Below are 21,419 nucleotides of genomic sequence, written 5' to 3' on the forward strand. Positions count from 1 at the left end.
TGCAAAGAAAGACAGGGTCATTTTACATATGGGGTATATTGCCCTAATGTCTAAGGTCTAAGGCCTACAAGCTTTCAAAAGTCATATATATATATATCCCAAAATATAAAAGAAAATTGCAAAATTGGAATGGATACATGTTTAATTAGGTATCTTCAAAATTAACATATCAACTTCATTATATGTTAAATTAAAATTTTATACATGTTTTACATTTTGTAGCAATTTGAGATTAGGTTTCTTATTACACAAGAATCTGATCATTGACAGACACTGAGAACTCATAGCTTACTGTAAATTACACGGATTACTTTTCGATTAAAATTTTTCAAGTGCAAACTTAAAAAAAACACTTTTTAAAGCATAAAAATATAGTATAGGGTCTGGATATAACTTCATATGTTTGATGTGGTATAGCGCTAGAATTCCAGAAGTAATAGATTTTAAAAGAGCTTTAGGGACATGGAAGGAGCTGAAATGAGACAGGAAGGGAGATGGGAAGAGAATGAAAAGAGCGTTTTGACAGAAAAGGAGACGTCTGCTAAGCGTCTGCTATGTGCCAGGCGCTGTTCCAGAAGTTGAAGATCCAAAACTAAAAGTCTGGACTCCTCAAAGTCAGTTGGTAAGGAATCTGACAAGTTCAATGACACAAAGCGTTGGGTCGTTAAGAAAGTGTGCACACAGTGGGGACAAGATGGTGTGGACGAGAACCAGGAAGGCTCCTCGAAAGAGGTGACACTTGATCTGAGGGAGACAAAAAATAAAAACGGAAGAGGAGAAAGAAAAAAACAAAACAAAAAAAAAAAACAAGAAAAAGACAGGGCAAAGAGAAGAAAGGGGGAGAGGAGGAAGGGCTCGATGCGATCGGCGCTCCGGCCGTCGGGCGTCGGCTGCTAGGGTCTGACCGCGGTCCCCGCCCCTTTCCCTCCCCTGCTTGCCCCTCCCCTCCCTCCAGCGCCGCTGCCCGCCTGGCCTGCGCTAGTTGCGAGGCGCCGGCTCTCCGGAGACGCCATGCACCGGCTCCTGTCAGCCGTGACGGTCCGGGCTGCGACCCCCGGGGGCCAGGCCTGGGGTTGCGGGCGACGCAGGGCCCACCAGCGCGCCGGGCTGCCGCCGCTTGGCCACGGCTGGGTCGGAGGCCTCGGGCTGGGGCTGGGACTGGCTCTTGGGGTGAAGCTGGCGGGAGGGCTGAGGGGCGCGACCCCCGCGCAGCCTCCCGCTGCCGCCGACCCCGAGGCGTCGCCTCAGGCCGAGCCGCAGGAGCAGTCCCTCGCCCCGTGGTCTCCGCAGAGCCCCGCGCCGCCTGCCTCCAGGTGTTTCGCCAGAGCCATCGAGAGCAGCCGCGACCTGCTGCACAGGATCAAGGTGCGGCGACTGGGAAGGGGGGGCGTAGGCGGCCGGGACCCCTCGCCCCGGAATGGGACCCCTCCGTGGTCATCTCCTGGGGCTGAGCGGACCCCACCCTGGGCGTGGGGTGCCGGCGGTCGGCTTCCGAGAAAGACTTCCCGTTTCCCTACCGCCTGGCAGTAGTCAGAGCTCTTGGGGGTTGCCCAAGTTGGGGCGGAGGTCACCGCCCGCCTGGGGACCGTCCCTACCCCTCAGTGTGCGGACTGGGCACACCCCTCGCCGTTAGCAGCAGGACAAGGCCTGAGCGGAGGGGGCGGGGCCAGGCAGAGGGGGCGGGGCGGGCCTGGATCTAGGGGGCGGGGCCTGGGGAAGGCCCCCAGTGAGAGCGCTGGGGTTTTTCAGCCTGTCTTTGAACTGTCCATTCTTTTCCCCTTCGATCTTAGGATGAGGTGGGCGCACCGGGCATAGTGGTTGGAGTTTCTGTAGATGGAAAAGAAGTCTGGTCAGAAGGTGGGCCCAGAAAAGTGTTATTTAGTGGCTTGTTTTGTGCCAATTGGTGAATAAAATACAGATGTTTTACTGGTTGGAGTGAATCCCGTGAAATGCTATTCCATTTACATAAAGTGATATGTATTGTAGAGAAAGCATATCTAATGGAAGAATAAGATTTTTATCACAGCAAGACTTAAAATGTGACGAATAAATTGGAGTCTTAAAGATGGCTTGGTTCTACCCCTACTTTTCTCTTAGGACTGGATTTATTGGTCTGAAAGTTGTTACAGCGTATCCTTGGGTTCCAAGTCGCTCAGTAGATGCATGAAATTGATAATAGTAATGAGCCCTGTGTATAGTGTGTTTTTATGATAAATTTTAATTTATAAATTGGGCACAGTAAGAGATTACTAGCAATAACTAATAATAAAATAGAACAATTACAACAATACTCCAAATGGCGTACAATTTAAAACATGAATTTTTTTATTTCTGGACTTTTCCATTTAATATATTCAGGCAAACTAAACCACAGATATGGATGAGGGGGGATTACAGTAACAATCCATTAACTGCGTATTTGTAAAGAACCCTTATGGATAGATAAAACACCAGAATTTCTTTCTTTCTTTCTTTCTTTTTTTTTTTTTTTTGAGACAGGGTCTCGCTCTATTGCCTGGGTTAGAGTGCAGTGGTGTGATCATAGTTCACTGCAGCCTCATACTCAAGTGATCCTCCCACTTCACCTTCCCAAGTAGCTGGGAACCACAGGCCCCCGACACCATGCCCAGCTAATTTTTTAAAAATTCAGTTAACAATTTATTAAGTCCCCTATTCTGTAAAAGACATTGTATTAAGTAATGGGGATATTCACTATTCCTTGTCCTTAATGAGTTTACAGTCTGTTACTGTTTTTACTAAGCAGAAGTGTCAACTATTTTTTCAAACACATGGCTAGAAGCTTTGGGAAAGAGATTTCTATTCATTTTATGATACTTTATCAAAGTATTATTTTATAACTTATTCATTGTACAAATTGCACACAAATTGGTCTAATTGGTCATCCCAGGCTTTTAGTAATCCTACTTTTAGGAACTTATGTTTCAGACATCATTTAAAGAAAGTAAAACTTTAAGGAGAAGTTGATGAGAGCAGTAGGGTTTTGAATTTAAAGAAAAATAATTCTTCCTCAAAGTATAAGTATAATCTAGTCAATATACCTAATTTATGAAACTCTTATAATCAAAAATTATATAAATTTATGATTTAATGGGTGAGGGCTTTATTTTTGTGAAAATACTTTTCAGCACAGTATACATTTACAGTTAAAAACAGTCATTGTGCTCCTTTTCAGATCTCAGTTCTTTATATATACAGAAAGAATTTTTATACATACAAAGAATTTATACATATGAAAAAAATTATATATACATATAAATTATATATATATGTATATAAATTTTTTATTCTTATGAGACAGGGTCTTGGTCTGTTGCCTGGGCTAGAATGCAGTGGCATCATCATAGCTCACTGCAACCTCAAACTCCTGGATTCAAGTGATCCTCTTGCCTTAGCCTCCCAAGTAGCTGGGACTACAGGTGCATACCCCCACACCCAGCTAATTTTTCTATTTTTTTGTAGAGATGGGGTCTCAATATGTTGCTCAGGCTGATCTCAAACTCTTGGCCTCAAGCTATCTTCCTGCCTCGGCCTCCCAAAGTGCTGGGATTACAGGTGTGAGCCACCACACCTGGCCTTAGTTCTTTATATTTCTTAGTTAGAGTTCCATACTGTTAGCCTGTGTAGAAGATGGAAAGCAAACTTAAAATTTTTTCTAGAAGGAACATTAAATTAGTAGAACATAGTTTTCCTTCTGGTTTGCCAGCCAAATTAAATTGATAATTAGCTACATAGAGTTTGCAGGACATCTTTTCACATTTATTTTTATAGGGTGGCTATTTAAGGAATTCAGTGGAAACTCACTCAAAAATCAAGGATAAATATAATCTGAAGGACATGATGTTTTCTTTAAGAATGTAGAGTAATTTATTTAAAATGTGGAATAATTAAATTGTTTAGATAAGCTAAGAAAAATTAGTATCTGAATCAAATGGAAAATTACTATTGCACACAGGATACAATTTTATTTTAGTAATAAGGTTAAATTGCTAGGCTTACTGGTATCATTGTTGCTAAGACTCTCATTCCTTACATATCCAGTTTTAAGTAACTTATAAAAGTGGAACATAAATGCACAGGATGTTTTACGATAATATTATTTCAGTTTTTGAAGACTGTTTGACCATGAAGCCCATTAATAGTGATGTTTCGCTTTTTTTTCTTCCCCAAAGGTTTAGGTTATGCTGATGTTGAGAACCGCGTACCTTGTAAGCCAGAGACAGTTATGAGAATTGCCAGCATCAGCAAAAGCCTCACCATGGTTGCTCTTGCCAAACTATGGGAGGCAGGGAAACTGGATCTTGATATTCCAGTACAACATTATGTTCCTGAATTCCCGGAAAAGGAATATGAAGGTGAAAAGGTAGTGAAACTCACACCTTGTTTTCCTAATGGCATGTTAAATGGTTTATGCTGGAATTTATATTTAAAATGTTTCATAGGATTCTTTGGTTTGTTTTTAGTTGTAATTAACAGATTTAGAGTTTTTTTTAGTCCAAATGATAATTAGATAGGTATTTTTCTGAAATTTGAGACTAAGAATTTGTACATGACATTTTCCCAGCAGCAGTCCAAAATGGAAAATATTACTGAGGCATTATTCCAGAGCTACTAACTTTTTATTATACAGTTTAATATTAAAATTGAATTTTCATGTTTTTACAATTAGGTTTCTGTCACAACAAGATTACTCATTTCCCATTTAAGTGGAATTCGTCATTATGAAAAGGACATGAAAAAGGTGAAAGAAGAGAAAGCTTATAAAGCCTTGAAGATGATGAAAGGGATGGTGGCATCTGACCAAGAAAAAGAAGGCAAAAGTAACGAAAAGAATGACTTTGCTAAAGCTAAGACAGAGCAGGATAATGAAGCCAAATGCCGGAACTCAAAACCTGGCAAGAAAAAAAATGATTTTGAACAAGGCGAATTATACTTGAAAGAAAAATTTGAAAATTCAATTGAATCCCTACGATTATTTAAAAATGATCCTTTGTTCTTTAAACCTGGTGAGTGTTAATTCCTTCTCTTTTGTTAATTTTCAGGAAATACAAAATGATACCATCTTGCAGCACATTCAGTGAGGTTGATGATTGTGGTGTGACCCAGTGCAGTGCTTGCCCTTTTGTCTGTAGTTCCTAACAAAGCCTAGCATCCAGGGAGATAGTTGTTTAAACTTAGCCTCGTTGTAGGCTACCCTGTCATTTAAAGGATTCTCACTATCAAGATATGCATGGAAAATTATGGAGAAATGTTAGAATAATACTTCTCCAAATAAAACTTTGACCAAAGTGGACATGATAAAGTAGTGCCAATATTTTTAGAATTTAGTTAGAATTTAAATTGCTCAACTTATTTTGTATCTTCATTTCTTAAAGAAATGAGTAATCATCAACTTTATTTCCCCCAAAGCTGATCTATGAAAATAATTATCTTCATTTTTGTATATTTGAATATTGTGCATATTGAAACCACTTTAAGTGCTTTAAATTTACCATAGGTGTATGTATTGTTATTCCATTTTCATTTTAAGAATTGTTTTTACTCTGAATAGATATATAGATGTAACTAATAGGAGCAAAGAATATAATTATACATTTTGTTTTAAAAAATAAAGTTCTTGAGATGGGCGGATTGTTTGAGTTCAGGAGTTCAAGATCAGCCTGAGCAAGAGTGAGATCTCATCTCTACTAAAAATAGAAAAATTAGCTGGGCATCATGGCATGCACCTGTAGTCTCAGCTACTCAGGAGGCTGAAGCAGGAGGATTGCTTGAGCCCAGGAGTTTGAGGTTGCAGTGAGCTACAGTGACGCCACTGCACTCTACCTGGGGCAACAGAGTAAGACTCCGTCTGAAAAAAAAAAAGAAAAGGAAACTGAACTCCCCTCCTCACTCCCCCCTTCATAATAAATAAATAAATAAATAAAGTTCTTATCCATTTTTAGTACAGATCATATAATTTTAAGTTTTCAGAATCTAAAATGATAGAGATATATTTGAAACAATATATAGAAATATGTATTCATATTTAAATATGTATTTTAAACAAGGGTTTTTTAGGTCTACATATATTTTATTAAAATAAGAACTGTGCACCTATTTATGCCTTAAACAATGGGTAGAAAGTATATAGAAAACTTCTACCCAAATTTGGATTTCTTCCCCTTCCTGTTTTGTTGTCAGTTTGAAGGATTTTTATTTTATTTTGTTTTGAGTTAGGATTTATTTGCTTATTTCATTATCAGAGAAAGGGGCAGAGTCATGTGAAATTTTAGGTATACTAATCATCATTTTATTCTTGTGTTAAGGATGTGGAATAAGCTGGGCCTTTGTAAAGTTAACTAAATTTGTTGATATATCATCCATAATCTTTTTCTAAATGCTGAAGTAAAATATTGCAGTTTTAAAGATATGGCAATTTTCAGTGGGAAAAATACTTTACATATTTTTGAATAATAATCAAGCATTTTCTTTTTTTTTCCCCTTGCAATGATGTCTCAAGGTAGTCAGTTTTTGTATTCAACTTTTGGCTATACCTTACTGGCAGCCATAGTAGAAAGAGCTTCAGGATATAAATATTTGGACTATATGCAGAAAATATTCCATGACTTGGATATGCTGACAACTGTACAGGAAGAAAATGAGCCAGTGATTTACAATAGAGCAAGGTAAACAAATACCTTTTGGTGTGTGCAGCTGTATCTCATCTTAACTCTGTGTTTTCAATTAAAAGTCAATTTTTCCTTGTCTCCATTCCAAAATCAACTTGCCACATTAAGAGAGCTTTCCTACATGTTTATTTTTTTATCTCTAAATTGAAGGAAATAAAACATGTTTGTAAAGTTCCTCAAGACCTTCAATGAAAGACAGCAATAATAATTCAAGCACGAGAATAATTAAACCAAACTTGCACCCATCATGAGCATCTGTAATTTGCTCTTTAATCATTCATTTTCTTATGTTTTAGCTAATGTTTTGTTTATGTTTTATTGTCTTTTAATTGTTTTAATATTTATTTAATATTTAGCTGGGTGAGGTGGCTTATGCCTGAAATCCCAGCTACTTGGGAGGCTGAGGTAGGAGGATCACTTGAGGCCAGGAATTGAAGACCAGCCTGGGCAACATAACAAAATCCTGTCTCAAAAGAAAAAAATTTTTTTAATTTTTTTTTAAAAAAGAAAGAATTTCATACTTACAGAAAAGTTACGGAATAATACTAAGAATTCACATGTACTCTTAACCTCGATTTCCCTAATGTTATTTTATTACATTTGCATTATCTATGTGTATGTTATTTTCTTCTGAACCATTTATAAATAAATTGTAGACATGGTACCCCTTTACCCATAGTACTTAAATTTTTATTTTCTAAAAACAAGGACATTCAGGAAATTAACAATGCAATGCATTTATCAAATCTATAGACCTTATTCAAATTTTGTCAGTTGTTCCAATAACGTCCTTGTATAGCAGAAGAAAAGAAAAAATTTTTTCTGATCCCAGGATCCCACATTGCATTTAGTTGTCATATCTCTCAGAAGTCACATGATGTCAGTTTGTCCTATTATTGGTGATAGTATTTTATTCTCTTTTTGATCATGCCTGTCAGGTTTTTCCTGTTACTGTTTTTCTCTTTTTATTAACAACTATATTTTGGGGAGATACTTTGAGACAATGTAAAAATCCTCTTTCTCGTCAAACTTTCTACTACTTTTAGCATCCATTGATGATTCATGACTGAATCAGTTATTACAGTGATAGTTGCCAAATGATGATTTTCTAGTTCCACACTTCATTCTATATTTGTTAGTTGGCATTCTATTATAAGAAAGTGCTTTTTCTTCTCCTTTATTTATTTATGCATTTATTCATACCAGTATGCACTCATAGATTCTTATTTTAGTTAATGAGTTATAATCTGTCACTATCATTATTTAATATCATGCTTTTAAAATATTAAGCAGATGGGGTACAGAGCACTCTGGGAGGCCAAGGTGGGAGGATTGCTTGAGGCCAGGAGTTTGAGACTAGCCTGGGCAACATACTGAGACCCCATCCCTACATAAAATTTTTAAAATTATCTGGGCTTGGTGGCGCATCCCTGTAGTCCTAGCTGCTCTGGAATCTGAGGCAGGAGAATTGCTTGAGCCCAGGATTTCAAGGCTGCAGTGAGCTATGATCGTGCCATGGCACTCCAACACTCCAGCTCTTAGCAACAGAGTAAGTCCCCTTCTCTTAAAAATAAAAATTAGGCATAGATAGATATTAAAATAAAACAATTTGTTATTAGGTTGCTTACCTATATGTATATATTTTTAATAAAATAATTTTATGTTTGATTTTGTGTGTTAATAGTGAATATCAAAATGCTCTTCTGATTTAGATTATGTAGACCTATTAGTAAGGGTAATTAAGATTTTTGGTATATTATAAAAATACTAAGTGCTATTTAACTAAACTAATTGAACATTTAAAAAATATCTGAGTTTAAAGGACTATTTTATAGTTAGGCACTTTTAAATTATAAGGATTAAGATTTAAAACATTTAAGCCATAGTTTCTCTCAGTTATCTTTTACAACTTTTAAATTTAAAATGTCAAGTTAAAGTTACTTATATACATTTGTATTGGGTATTCAAACAAAATCCTAAGCAAATTGCTTAAGGAGATTTTAATATAATTTATGGAGAGGCTTCAGAACACTTTGATAAATTAACTGCATTTTTTTATCCTTAGGAGAGAAAAATGCTATGATTTTACATAATTTCATATTTGACTCATTTACCACTATAATAGAAGAGAGTTTAGTCAGCTTTTTAGCCTTTAAAAAATTTTAAATTTAGTTTATGCTTTGTGTTGTGGAGGGATTTTCTATGATTAGAGTTTTAGCTATTGATTTATATAATCTAAAATAATTCAAGCACAACTATGTGAAAGTGCTAAAAAATGTCAATGTTCAGTTGAGATGAGACAGGATTAAAATATTGTAAACCAAATACATAAGGATTCTTTGAACTGGGCTACTTCAAAAGCATACATGGAAGTATTCAAATTTTTTAATTATTTCATTAGATTTCTAAAATTTGAGCTTATTTTATAGAGAAAATTTTGAGACTCCAGAAAATGAAAGAGTTATTTTACCTTATAAAGCAATCTCGCGTTTCATTATTAGAGGAAAAAGTATTTGAAAAACAAATTCTTGGCAACTTTTCAAAAAAAAACTAATTCAGAAAGAACAAAAGAGAATACTTATGAAAGGGCAGTTATGTCAAATGTTGGGAAATGTGTCAGGAGTTTATAAGCTTGTCTTTCTAAAGAAATTGATGAAATGGTGGCTTGGGGGGGGCAGGTTTTTTTAGCTTTATGTTCCTATCCCCACATTAGTTTTATTCAGTCTTCTGTTGTATTTAGTTAAATTATCATTTTAAATTTACCAGCTTATTTAAAAGGGTTAAATATGCATTGCAAATAAGTCTATGGCCTAACAGAGATTTTGGGGACCCAAAAGAAATTAGGTTAATTTTTTAAATGGCATGTGGTTCTAAACCACTTCAGATCTTTGTTTATTATTTTTAGGTTTAACATTATGTTGTGCTGGAAAGCATAAGAAAAAATGACAAATACCAGAGGTTCTCTAGTAAAAGATTCTCTAGTAAAGATGGCATAGATGCCTGATCATATTTTGATTTAGATCTACGCATTTGAAAATGAATGTCTAGATCTACGTGTAAGGGAAAGAAGTACATCATGTGTACTCATTGAGCCTCTTTTCGAAACTGGAAATTAAGGCTCTATAAATGTACAGACTGCAGATTAGCTATCATTTGCTGTTTTCTTGTTGAGTGACTAATTTGTGACTTGCACCAAAATCAAAATATGGCATATGAGGGTGAGTTAATTTCATTTTATTTCCCATTCTTTGAAAAAAGATAGTGGATTTCCATTTCTAGTGTTAAGGGTCCCTATCAGCTCTGGGATTTGGGTTTTGGTGATTTTTTTTGCTGTTTTTTGTGTTTTAGATTTTTAGTAGTACCCAATGGTTCTAAAGGGGTAGTTGATTCATTTCAATTAGATTAAATGGGCTGCTGAAATAAAACAGGGCACTAAAAGAAGAAGGAAATATTGTTACCTAGGAAAATATTCTGTCCATTTTGTTTGTCTTCATTTTATTTGATACAGTATCTATTTGGGCCTCTAAAACTCAACTCTGATTCTTTTTTGTTAATAATTAGTTTAAAGGAGTTTAAAGGCACTAGCTTTTGAGGGGAATTCAGGGAGTAAAAGGAATCTTTTCAAGGATATGTACAAAAAAACCTTAAAGCAAAACTTAATAAATGCATATGTTTCTATTCAATTGCTTTATGGTACCATTTTACGGTAAATAAAATGTTTCCAGCTTTGTCTTTTAGTATATTGATGTCTTGAGTGTAATCATAAATCTGTTTATAATATCTTGACTAAGCCTTTTTAGAGTTATTGTATTCCCAAGAGTAAATATTTATCTTCTTTATCATTTCTCAGTGCGTGTATGTGTGTGTTTAAAATAGTGCCATCCTGTGTCTGTCACTTGTTTAAAGTATTTCCCCAGAATCCTACCTCATAATACTACTTAAATTTCTTTGGTTAGAATTTTAGCCGCAAGGACACACGTAACTGTAAGGGAGGCAAGGGAATTTTAGTTTTTAGCTAGGTACATGGTTGTCCTGAATAAAATCAGGGTTTTCTTAAATGGAAGAATAGGAATGATTTATTCTGTATAGGCAAATAACTATATTAATTCTGTATAGGAAATAAACTCTGTGACTCTTTAAGCTAACACCCACAGGGGAGTGGCCTGAATGTGCTTGCCACTGAAAGACACTCAGTTTGTTGATTGGGGGAAATCCTTAGTCAATGCCTTAACTTATTACTAGACCTTGGTCACATTTTCCATGTGTTTGGCACAATGTTGGCAACAAAAATCTCTAATTTTATAATTGAATGGGACCAAAACCAAATGAAATGAATGTTTCCTGAAGTTTCCTGTATTATGACACTATAGATATGGCCTTTACCTTCTATTTATTTTCTAGAATGTCTTCCATAATAAAGAATTGTTCCTTATCAAGCTCCTTTTTATGCCTTTAGATCAGCAGTCTCCAACCTTTTTGACACCAGGGGCTGGCTTCATGGAAGACAATCTTTCCATGGATGGGGGTGGGGAGGTGGGGTGGCTGCGAGGCCCAGGGGTTTGTCATCTGGCATCATTCTTTCAGTTATTTAGTTAAAAAGATGTCCCAGTAACTTAGTCAAGAACTTGTGTCTATATTCCATTCTTTTTTTTTTTTTTTTTTTTTTGAGACAGAGTCTCACTCTGTTGCCCAGGCTAGAGTGCCATGGCGTCAGCCTAGCTCACAGCAACCTCAAACTCCTAGGCTCAAGCTATCCTTCTGCCTCAGCCGCCCGAGTAGCTGGGATTACAGGCATGTGCCATCATGCCCGGCTAATTTTTTCTATATATTTTTAGTTGTTCAACTAATTTCTTTCTATTTTTAGTAGAGACGGGGGTCTCGCTCTTGCTCAGGCTGGTCTCGAACTCTGAGCTCAAATGATCCACCCGCCTTGGCCTCCCAGAGTGCTAGGATTACAGGCGTGAGCCACCGCGCCCGGCGATATTCCATTCTTTTATGCAGAAATTTCTTAAGTATTTGAAATAGTAAAGTTTATCATTCTGCTGAACAAAATTATTTTCATGAAAAGCTACTAATTTGTCTGCTGTGAAAAGGAACCAAGAAATTAAAATCTAGAATTTGATTCTCAAAAGAGCATATTAAGATCCCCTGTAGACTTTAGAAAAAAAAAATGTTCTTGCTCTCTTTCCCAGGCTGGAGTGCCATGGTGCAATCATAACATAGCTCACTGCAGCTTCAAACTCCTGGGCTCAAGCAATCCTCCCACCTCAGCTTCCTGAATAAGTAGGACTATAGACGCCTGCCACTAACTAATTTTTTTTTTAGTAGGGATGGGGTCTTCCTATGTTGCCCAGGCAACCACTGGCCTCAAGCAATCCTCCTGGCTTGGCCTCCCAAAGTGTTGGAATTACCAGCGTGAAGCACTGTGCCTGGCCTTTTTTTTTTTTTTTCTTTTTTTGAGGCAAAATCTCACTCTTATCACTGGGCTAGAGTGCAGTGATGTCATTATAGCTCACTGCAACCTCCAGCTCCTGGGCTCAAGTGATCCTTCTGCCTCAGTCTCCAGAGTAGCTGGGACCAAAGGCTCACACTACTGTACCTGGCTAATTTTTCTATTTTTAGTAGAGACTGGATCTCGCTCTTGCTCAGGCTGTTCTCAAACTCCTGAACTCAAGTGATCTTCCTGCTTCAGTCTCCCAGAGTGCTGGGATTACAGGTGTGAGCCACTGAGCCCACCCTTTTTTTTTAAATTTTCAGACTATATACCTGTGGCCACCCCTTTCCTAACTGCCAACCTTACATCACTCAATATTTTGTCTTGGGCTTTTAGGGGACTGCAAGAATCTTGAAAAAGGAGTTATTTTTCAAACCATATGTGCTCATAGCCCCTCCAAAATTATGAATTTGGAAGGGAGGAGGCCCACAAGTTGTTCTGATAAACATCATTTCTGTCCTTCTCCCAAACCAAATTTGAGAATTACTAATGTTAGCAGAAAATCCGATTATAAATATGGAGCAGGGGTTGTGGTACAGATGCAGATTTGTAGTTATCTCTGTAGAAGAGAAGAGCTGGTATAACTGGAACCACTTAATGTTGGAGCGGTACAGGGAATCACAGGATTGAGAAGTAGAAGAGAGAGCTCAAAGAGAAGAATGGCCTGAGAGGAGAGCCAAGAAGTACTGGTTAACAGTGCTACAGGGGATAAATCCGTGGGGGACTATAAACAGGAAATTAGAAGATCCTTGGTAACCCACAAGAGGGCTGCTTAGTAGTGATGGGGAACACAAGCCAGATTTTAAGGGGTTGAAGAATGAATGGAGAGACTGAGTACATGGAAACAGCAGGTATGAACTATTTCATGTCGTTCAGCAGTAAATGAAAAGACTGGTAGCTGGAAGCTGTATGTAGCAAGGATATTTTTTTTCTCCTTAGAGGAAATTTAAACATTTTGTAAAACTAAGGTGAAAGAGTCAAAGTTCTTAGCATGGCAGAGAAGGTCTTTTGTGATCTGTCTTCTGTCCCATGTCTACTCCTCCAGCATTACTTCTTTCCACTTACCCTCTCAAGCTCTCTGCTTCAGCCAGACTAAGCTACTTTGCTCCCCAGTCTGAGCTGCCATTTCAGCAATGCTCACTCTCACTGGTGCTCAGGATTGCTCACATCCATCTTGTTGGTAATTCTACAGCCTGTTACTCAAAGTGTAGTCCAGGACATCACCTGGGAGCAGAATTTTGGGCCCCTCCCTAGACCTGCTAAAGCAGAATCTGCATTTTTTTTTTTTAAGAGACAGAATCTTGCTCTGTCACCCAGGCTAGAGTGCAATGGTGTTATCACAGCTCCCTGCAGCCTTGAACTCCTGGACTCAAATAATCCTCCTGCTGCCTCCTCAGTAGCTGGGGTTATAGGTGCATGCCACCATGCCTCGCTAGTTTTTTAGTTTTCACTTTTTCTAGAGATGGGGTCTTGCTATGTTGCCCAGGCTGGTCTTGAACTCTTGGCCTCAGGCAATCCTCTTGCCTCAGCCTCCCAAAGTGTTGGGATTACAGGCATGAGCCACCATGCCTGGCCAGAATCTGCATTTTAACAAAATTCCTAGATGATTCATATGGTGCTTTGAAATTTAAATATTATCCAACAATACCATTAGCCCCTAGAGAGCAGCCATAGTGTATGGTTTTACTTGTCTCTCCAATGCTGTGCGAGGTGTCTTCATTAAATGGTTAGCCAACAAATGTTTTCATTTATTTAACATGTTTAATGAGCACTGACTGGACGGCAGATACTGTTTTAGGTAGAGAAGTCGTCAGTGAACAGGAAGGTAAGGTTTTGCCCTTCCAAAACTTACATTCTATGGGAAGAGACAGACTAACATGTAAACAAATAAATAAGAATTTCAGATATTGATATGAAGAAAATAAAACAGTGGTGGAATAGAAAGAAAAAGGAAGAGGGTATGGGGGAATCTATTTAAAATACATTATTTTAGGCCATACCAGTTGAGCAGAGACATGAATGATGAAGAAAGCTAGCTTGGGCCAGGCGCGGTGGCTCACGCCTGTAATCCTAGCACTCTGGGAGGCCGAGGTGGGTGGATTGCTCGAGGTCAGGAGTTCAAGACCAGCCTCAGCAAGAGCGAGACCCCGTCTCTACTAAAAATAGAAAGAAATTATCTGGTCAACTAAAAAATATATATAGAAAATATTAGCCGGGCATGGTGGCACATGCCTGTAGTCCCAGTTACTGGGGAGGCTGAGGCAGTAGGATCGCTTAAGCCCAGGAGTTTGAGGTTGCTGTGAGCTAGGCTGACGCCACAGCACTCACTCTAGCCCGGGCAACACAGCGAGACTCTGTCTCAAAAAAATAAAATAAAAATAAATAAATAAATAAAAAAGAAAGTTGGCTTGCCTTCTTGCAAATACAGAAATAAGTCTGGTATGAAAAAAACAAGGTATTGTAAGTGATGAGATCAAAGATGTGAGCAGGAGCTAAATCATACTGGACAGAGAGTCTCAATGCTGTAGACCCACTGCCCCTTAATTTAACAAATATGTCATAATGCCTTCTTTAATATCCTGAAATAAAAGTCAGCTAACATAACCTACACTCAATATTCTACACTCAGTATAAAGAAGAAAAAGGAATGTACTTTTTAATAAATAATAGATATTGCATTATGTTTAAGTTTACTTATGACAACATTATAAGACATAAAGTCAGATGTGACTTAATACATAAATGCATTGTAAATGTGTAAATGCAAACTGATACACGTGGATTTATTGGTGTTTCAACTCATGCCCTTGGTGGCCAACTCTGGGTAAAGTTTTGAGCAAAATAAAGTGCAGTCTTTCTTTTATTTTCACAGTGGTTACGTTTGAAGAAAAATTCATGGTAGAGTAAAAATGTGCAAAAAAAGTTTGTCTTTATAATACAGAGAGGGTTCTAGCTCAGCTATTTATAAACAGATTTTTTTCATACATGAATATCTGTTAGAATAGTTAAAGGTCTTGCAGGATATGGGAGAATGCATCATTGTGTGGGACTTTGCCATACATCACAAGACGTTTAGACATTTAGGACCCTTGGGCCCATATCCGCTAAATGTCAGTAACAGCCCTCTAATAATTGTGATAACTAAAAAAGCCTCCAAAAAATTCCCTTAGGGAGTTGACACTACTTCGGTGAGGACCCGGTACCGATTATGCTATAGGCCTTAGTAAGAACTGTGACTTTTATTCCCCTTGCAGTGGTAACCATTGGAGGGTTTCAAATGGATGGGAGAATGGGGAGACGTAATCTCTGGCTTCTGAGTGGAGAATGGACTTTAAGAGAGAAAATAATCTAGGAATTATAGCTGGTAGAGCAAGGTTTTAGAAGGAAAACAAGGCAATCAAAGATGCAAGTAGTGGAATGATTTGTTAAAATAGGAAAATTTCGTAAGTGGAGAAAAGAAAGTGCATGATGATGTAAATACATTTTGAGATAAAGATGTGAATTTATAGCTCACTTTGGATGGCCTCAGTCTTCTCAGTGAAACAAAGGATATGATTATCTGCTCCCTGGGCCTAACTGAGGTAGAGGATTGAGAGGGGAAAGGGGTTGGGAGTAGCTATTATGAAGAATGTCCCAGGAATAACCAGAAGAATAAAATAACAGCAGTAAAGACTCACAGCGAGAGTATGAAGTGATGTCATTCACTTACACTCTTTGTTATATGGATTTCTACAGATAAAGAACCCAGGAAAAAGTACCTAGGTTTGTTCAGGGTTGGTGGATTGGTGTAGTGTGAGGTCAGAAGAGTGAGGAACCCAAAGAGTGAGGAGACCGCAGCTGAAACAGTTGAGATGGCTGATGGTGTACAGTTCAGGCTAGAAGAGAAAGAGCAGATAAAATCAGTGGGAACTAAAAGACCCGAGAAAATAGGGAAGAAGCAAGGAAAATAGATGGAGATGACAGGGAGGGCAGAGAGCAGGTTCAGTTGGAGTGCTAGAAAGATTAGAAGTCATTGTCATAGGAAGAAATTTCTGAGCCTGAGATTTCTAGAGAAAACAGTTTAATGTGATGGTGAGATTCAGGCGTGACAGTGCTTATGAATAGCCAAGGTAAATGACCATTATAGGTGAGGCAGTCAGCAAACTGAAAACTAAGAGCACCACTTTATTATGAATCTTGAGAGAAAGACTCCTCATGAGTTAAGTTTCACTTGTTGTTTAATTATTTTGTGATTTAATTTCATTAACTCTTCAGATTAAAATAGAAACCTCATGCGGTAAGGCACTTTGTCTCTCTCTCTCTCTTTTTTAAAAACACTTTATCCTAGCATCAAAACAGTACCTGGCCCAGCCTGGGCAACATATCAAGACCCCCATCTCCATAAAAAATTTAAAAATTAGCTGGGCATGGTGGTGCCCACCTGTTGTCCCAGCAACTCAGGAGGCTGAAGTGGGAGGATCGCTTGAGTCCAGGAGTTTGAAGTTGCAGTGAGCTATGATCATGCCATGGCACTCCAGCCTGGGTGACAGAGCAAGACTCTATCTCTAAAAATAAAAATAAACAAAATAGTACCTGGCACATACTAAGTGCTCCATCAATAATTGTTGAATGCATGAACAAATAATATTGTAATTATCATTTAAGTACCTCCAGAAATATGAAAAGTGCTTTATATGTATATTCCTAACTCTGCAAAGTAAGCATTTTTATCCCATTTTACAAATTTGGATGCTGAAGCAGAGAGGCAGTATAGAATAGGGATGCCAGATTACCTGGGTTTAAATCCAACTCTGCCACTTACAAGCTGTGTTTCCTTGGACAAGTTGTTTATACTCTGTGCCTCAGTTTCCTCATCTGTAAAATAGGGGTTTATAATAGTGCCTACCTCCTAACATTGTTATAAGAATAAATTATTTCATATTTACATAGTTGGTGCCTGGAACATGGTAAAAACTATTTATGTTTGTTTATTTATTATTTATTTATTTTGAGGGGGTATCTTGCTCTATCACCCAGGTTGCAGTACAGTGGCATCATCACAGTTCACTGCAGCTTCAAGCTCCTGGGCTCAAACAGTCCTCCTGCCTCAGCCTCCAAAAGTGCTGGGATTATAGGCATGAGCCACCAAGCCTCTGTGTGTTTTGGTTTTTTTTTTTGAGACAGACTCTCACTTTGTTGCCCGGGCTAGAGTGAGTGCCGTGGTGTCAGCCTAGCTCACAGCAACCTCAAACTCCCGGGCTTAAGCGATCCTACTGCCTCAGCCTCCCGAGTAGCTGGGACTACAGGCATGCGCCACCATGCCCGGCTAACTTTTTCTATATATATTTTTAGTTGTCCAGATAATTAATTTCTATTTTTAGTAGAGACGGGGTCTCGCTCAGGCTGGTCTCGAACTCCTGACCTCGAGTGATCCACCTGCCTCGGCCTCCCAGAGGGCTAGGATTACAGGCGTGAGCCACTGCGTCCGGCCTGTGTGTGTTTTTTAATCAAATAAAATAAGCATAGCTAGTAAGAGTGAGATTTGGTATTCAAACTGAGGTTTGCTAACTTCACCCTCTTTCTCTACACCAAGAAAATACTACATCACATCATTATACATGATACTTATATGGTATTGTTATCTAAGAAATTTAATCTTTGGCCGGGCGCGGTGGCTCACGCCTGTAATCCTAGCTCTGGGAGGCCGAGGCGGGTGGATCGCTCGAGGTCAGGAGTTCGAGACCAGCCTGAGCAAGAGTGAGACCCCGTCTCTACTAAAAATAGAAAGAAATTATCTGGCCAACTAAAAAATATATATACAAAAAAAAAAAAAAATTAGCCGGGCATGGTGGCTCATGCCTGTAGTCCCAGCTACTAGGGAGGCTGAGGCAGTAGGATCGCTTAAGCCCAGGAGTCTGAGGTTGCTGTGAGCTAGGCTGATGCCACGGCACTCGCTCTAGCCCGGGCAACAAAATGACACTCTGTCTCAAAAAAAAAAAAAAGAGGCAGTAGGATCGCTTAAGCCCAGGAGTCTGAGGTTGCTGTGAGCTAGGCTGATGCCACGGCACTCACTCTAGCCCGGGCAACAAAGTGACACTCTGTCTCAAAAAAAAAAAAAAAAAAAAAAAAAAAAAGAAATTTAATCTTCTTATAAATATTAACTTCATTCCTAAACATCCCAGTGTGCACACTTTGGGTTATAAAATTCACTTGTGGCACATGTTTCAACATTAAGCCCAAAGACTAGGCATATCTATGAAATGATAGGTGTTTCTCCATACACATAGGGCAAATATATCATGTGTAATATTAATGCATTTTTGCCAATATTAAAAGTTTAATATACTCAGCAGGTGCAAGGTACCTTACTCAGTTATCTGTGTGTCATTAGGATCTGAATTATACTGAAAATTAGTCTTTAGTATATAGTTTCTGAGAATATATGATCACTACATTGAAATACAATCTGTCTCATACACACAATTTCCTATCATCGTGTGTAAAGTCAAAAAGGACTATGAAAATTTTAATTCCCATTCTTATTTCATTTTAGATTTTATGTTTACAATAAAAAGAGACGTCTTGTCAACACACCTTACGTGGATAACTCCTATAAATGGGCTGGTGGTGGATTTCTGTCTACAGTGGGTGACCTTCTGAAATTTGGGAATGCAATGCTGTATGGTTACCAAGTTGGGCTGTTTAAGGACTCAAATGAAAATCTTTTACCTGGATACCTCAAACCAGAAACCATGGTTATGATTTGGACACCAGTCCCTAACACAGAGATGTCTTGGGATAAAGAGGGTAAATATGCAATGGCATGGGGTGTTGTGGAAAAGAAGCAAACATATGGTTCTTGTAGGAAGCAACGGCATTATGTCTCACATACCGGAGGTGCAGTGGGTGCCAGTAGTGTCCTGCTGGTTCTTCCTGAAGAACTGGATACAGAGGCTGTAAATAACAAGGTTCCTCCAAGAGGAGTAATTGTTTCTATCATATGTAATATGCAATCTGTTGGTCTCAATAGCACTGCTTTAAAAATTGCCCTTGAATTTGATAAAGACAGATCAGACTGATAACAACACAGGTGCAAAATGAGCTATTTTGGCTTTTTGAAACATTGAAGTTCCAAAATACATGAGATTTTTAAGAACAAATTTGTAATAGGGGATAATTGAATGCAGAGAATTATGTACCTCTAATTGCTTAATTTTATAACTATCTTTTATTGTAGAATTAATTCTTTATACTCAGGGAAGTATCCATGTTGTTTTTACTTTTTGCAAAAAGTGTTAACTCTTGAAATAAAATATTCTGATAAAAATATGTAGTTTCTGAATGTGTAATATAGAGAAAATCTCATTCAACAGGAGCCTCCAGATATTATCCTTTTAATATGACAGCAGAATCAAGACTATGAGAAATGGTATGTTAGTTATCTATTGTATCTTAAAAGAACAAACATTTATCATCTCACGGTTTCTGAGGCTCAGGAATTCAGGAGTAATATAGCTGGGTGGGTCTGGCGCAGTCTCTAATGAGATTGCAGACAAGCTGTTATAGTCATCTAAATGATTCCCTGAGGCTGGAGGAAATGCTTCCCAGATGCTTACTTGCATGACTGGTGTCAAGTCAGTCCTTTGGCTGGGGGGTGGCAAGAGACCTCAGTTTGTCACCACATAGACCTCTCTATGGGGCTGTTTGAGTATCTTAATGTTACGGCAGTTGGCTTTCCCCAAAGCAAGTGATGAGAGAGAGGAAGACAGAGCCAGGCCGAAGTCACTCTGTTATAAGCTAGACTCAAGTCACATACTATCACATCTGCCATGTTCTGTGGGTCACATGGGACCTGACCAAGATTGGAGGGATTACACAGATTGTGAATATCATCAGGATGTGGGGATCATTGGGGGTCAACTTAGAAGTTGCCTATCACAGTCTGACCTCCGGTCCCCAATGATTTATGTCCTTCTCACATACAAAAATACACTTACCTCCTCCCAAGTCCTCCTGAAGCTTCATCCCATTATAGCATCAGCTCAAAGCTCAGTATCTTAGCATCTAAATCAGGTCCAAAAGTGAATGAGGCTCCTTGGGATTAGTTTCTTAAATACAGTAACTCAAGTACAGTTCCTCTTGACCTTAAGATCTGTGAACTTTAGACAAGTTATTTGCCCTCTTATGTGCAACATACAATGACACAACAGATATAGGATAATTGCTGTTATACCCTCCTGTTCAAAAAGTGGAGAAATGGAAGACATGCAGGAGTCCATGGCAAATCTGAAATTCAGTCAGACATAGGTTGGCAGCTCCTTGATTAGTACTCAATGCTTGGAAATAATTCTTGTCTCCAGGCTATGTTCTCTGGGCTCTTGGTTCTACCCTCTGAGAGTCTTTTTTTCATGAAAGGAAACCATGTGTTTCCAGCTGGGTGGCTTTTCTCAGCCTGTTTTCTGCTTGTAGAAGTTTGGGGGTCCAAGATCCAAAGGCCTCTTTGTACTGTCTCTGTCCTTTCAGTGTAGGTTAGCAGTGTTCTGCCAATATTTTTTTTAATGTTATGGGTATCCTGTGAATCTTACTGGAATTTATGCCATAGACAAAAGCCACACCCAAAAATCTCTTAAAATAAGCACCTCTCTAACTGCTGAGACAATTGTAGAAAATACTTAAGCTAATAATCTGTTAATAATATACTCTATTGTTTAAATAATTCTCTGAGGCACCATCTTGGTTCATTTGAAGACCTAAGAAAGGATTTTATAGCCACACCCTCAATGTTTTCCTGGAAGTGCCCCAGCCTTTATCTTTGCTTTGAACCATTTCTTAATTTTAGCATCATTTGCCATCTGGAGAGTCAGGAATTTCTTAAAACCATCAATTATCCATTCTTTTTTGTTTAATAATCCTTCCTTTAGCTTATCTCTCTCATGCATGTTAGTATAAGCATCAAGAAGAATCCAGAAGGCACATCCAACAGTGTGTGGGGAAATCCCCTCAGCAAGATTACCCAGTTTATTATGTACATTTTCTACTTCCTAAGTTATTGCAAGTGACAGTGTTGCTAAACTTTGTGCCACTACAAAACAAGAATCCCTTTTCCTCCCATCTCCAATCAAATTTCCCTTCCTTTTTCTTTTCTTTTCTTCTTTTTTTTTTTTTTCCGGTAGAGACAAGGTCTCATTCTATTGCCCAGGCTGGGGTGCAGTGGTGTGATCATAGCTCACTGCAACCTCAAACTCCTGGGCTCAAGCGAT

At 38.3% G+C, this 21,419-nt stretch overlaps 1 protein-coding gene across 2 annotated transcripts; it reads left to right on the top strand.

The window, feature by feature from the left end:
• Positions 1–946: 946 nt before the first annotated feature.
• On the top strand, positions 947–19,485 carry LACTB (lactamase beta). 2 transcript variants are annotated; one of them, XM_045540691.1, is made up of 6 exons: positions 947–1,365; positions 1,791–1,857; positions 4,191–4,381; positions 4,688–5,024; positions 6,518–6,683; positions 18,713–19,485. In XM_045540691.1, the coding sequence occupies exons 1-6, from the start codon at positions 1,012–1,014 to the stop codon at positions 19,236–19,238; spliced, it is 1,641 nt and encodes a 546-aa protein (XP_045396647.1). In that variant the 5' UTR covers positions 947–1,011; the 3' UTR covers positions 19,239–19,485. The 2 variants fall into 2 exon arrangements, with proteins under 2 accessions (XP_045396647.1, XP_045396655.1); XM_045540699.1 differs by lacking the exon at positions 18,713–19,485 and having other exon boundaries at positions 962–1,365; positions 6,522–6,947.
• Positions 19,486–21,419: the final 1,934 nt, after the last annotated feature.

The sequence above is a fragment of the Lemur catta genome, chromosome 1 (assembly GCF_020740605.2).
Source record: "Lemur catta isolate mLemCat1 chromosome 1, mLemCat1.pri, whole genome shotgun sequence".
In the NCBI taxonomy this organism is placed as follows: Eukaryota; Metazoa; Chordata; class Mammalia; order Primates; family Lemuridae; genus Lemur; species Lemur catta.

What these genes read in the sequence shown, in the direction of transcription:
- LACTB (XM_045540691.1), top strand. Translation starts at nt 1,012, where the DNA reads ATGCACCGGCTCCTGTCAGCCGTGACGGTCCGGGCTGCGACCCCCGGG. An exon ending in AGGAATATGAAGGTGAAAAG is followed by an intron (nt 4,382 to 4,687) that starts GTAGTGAAACTC and finishes TTTTACAATTAG; the next exon opens with GTTTCTGTCACAACAAGATT. An exon ending in GTGATTTACAATAGAGCAAG is followed by an intron (nt 6,684 to 18,712) that starts GTAAACAAATAC and finishes ATTTCATTTTAG; the next exon opens with ATTTTATGTTTACAATAAAA.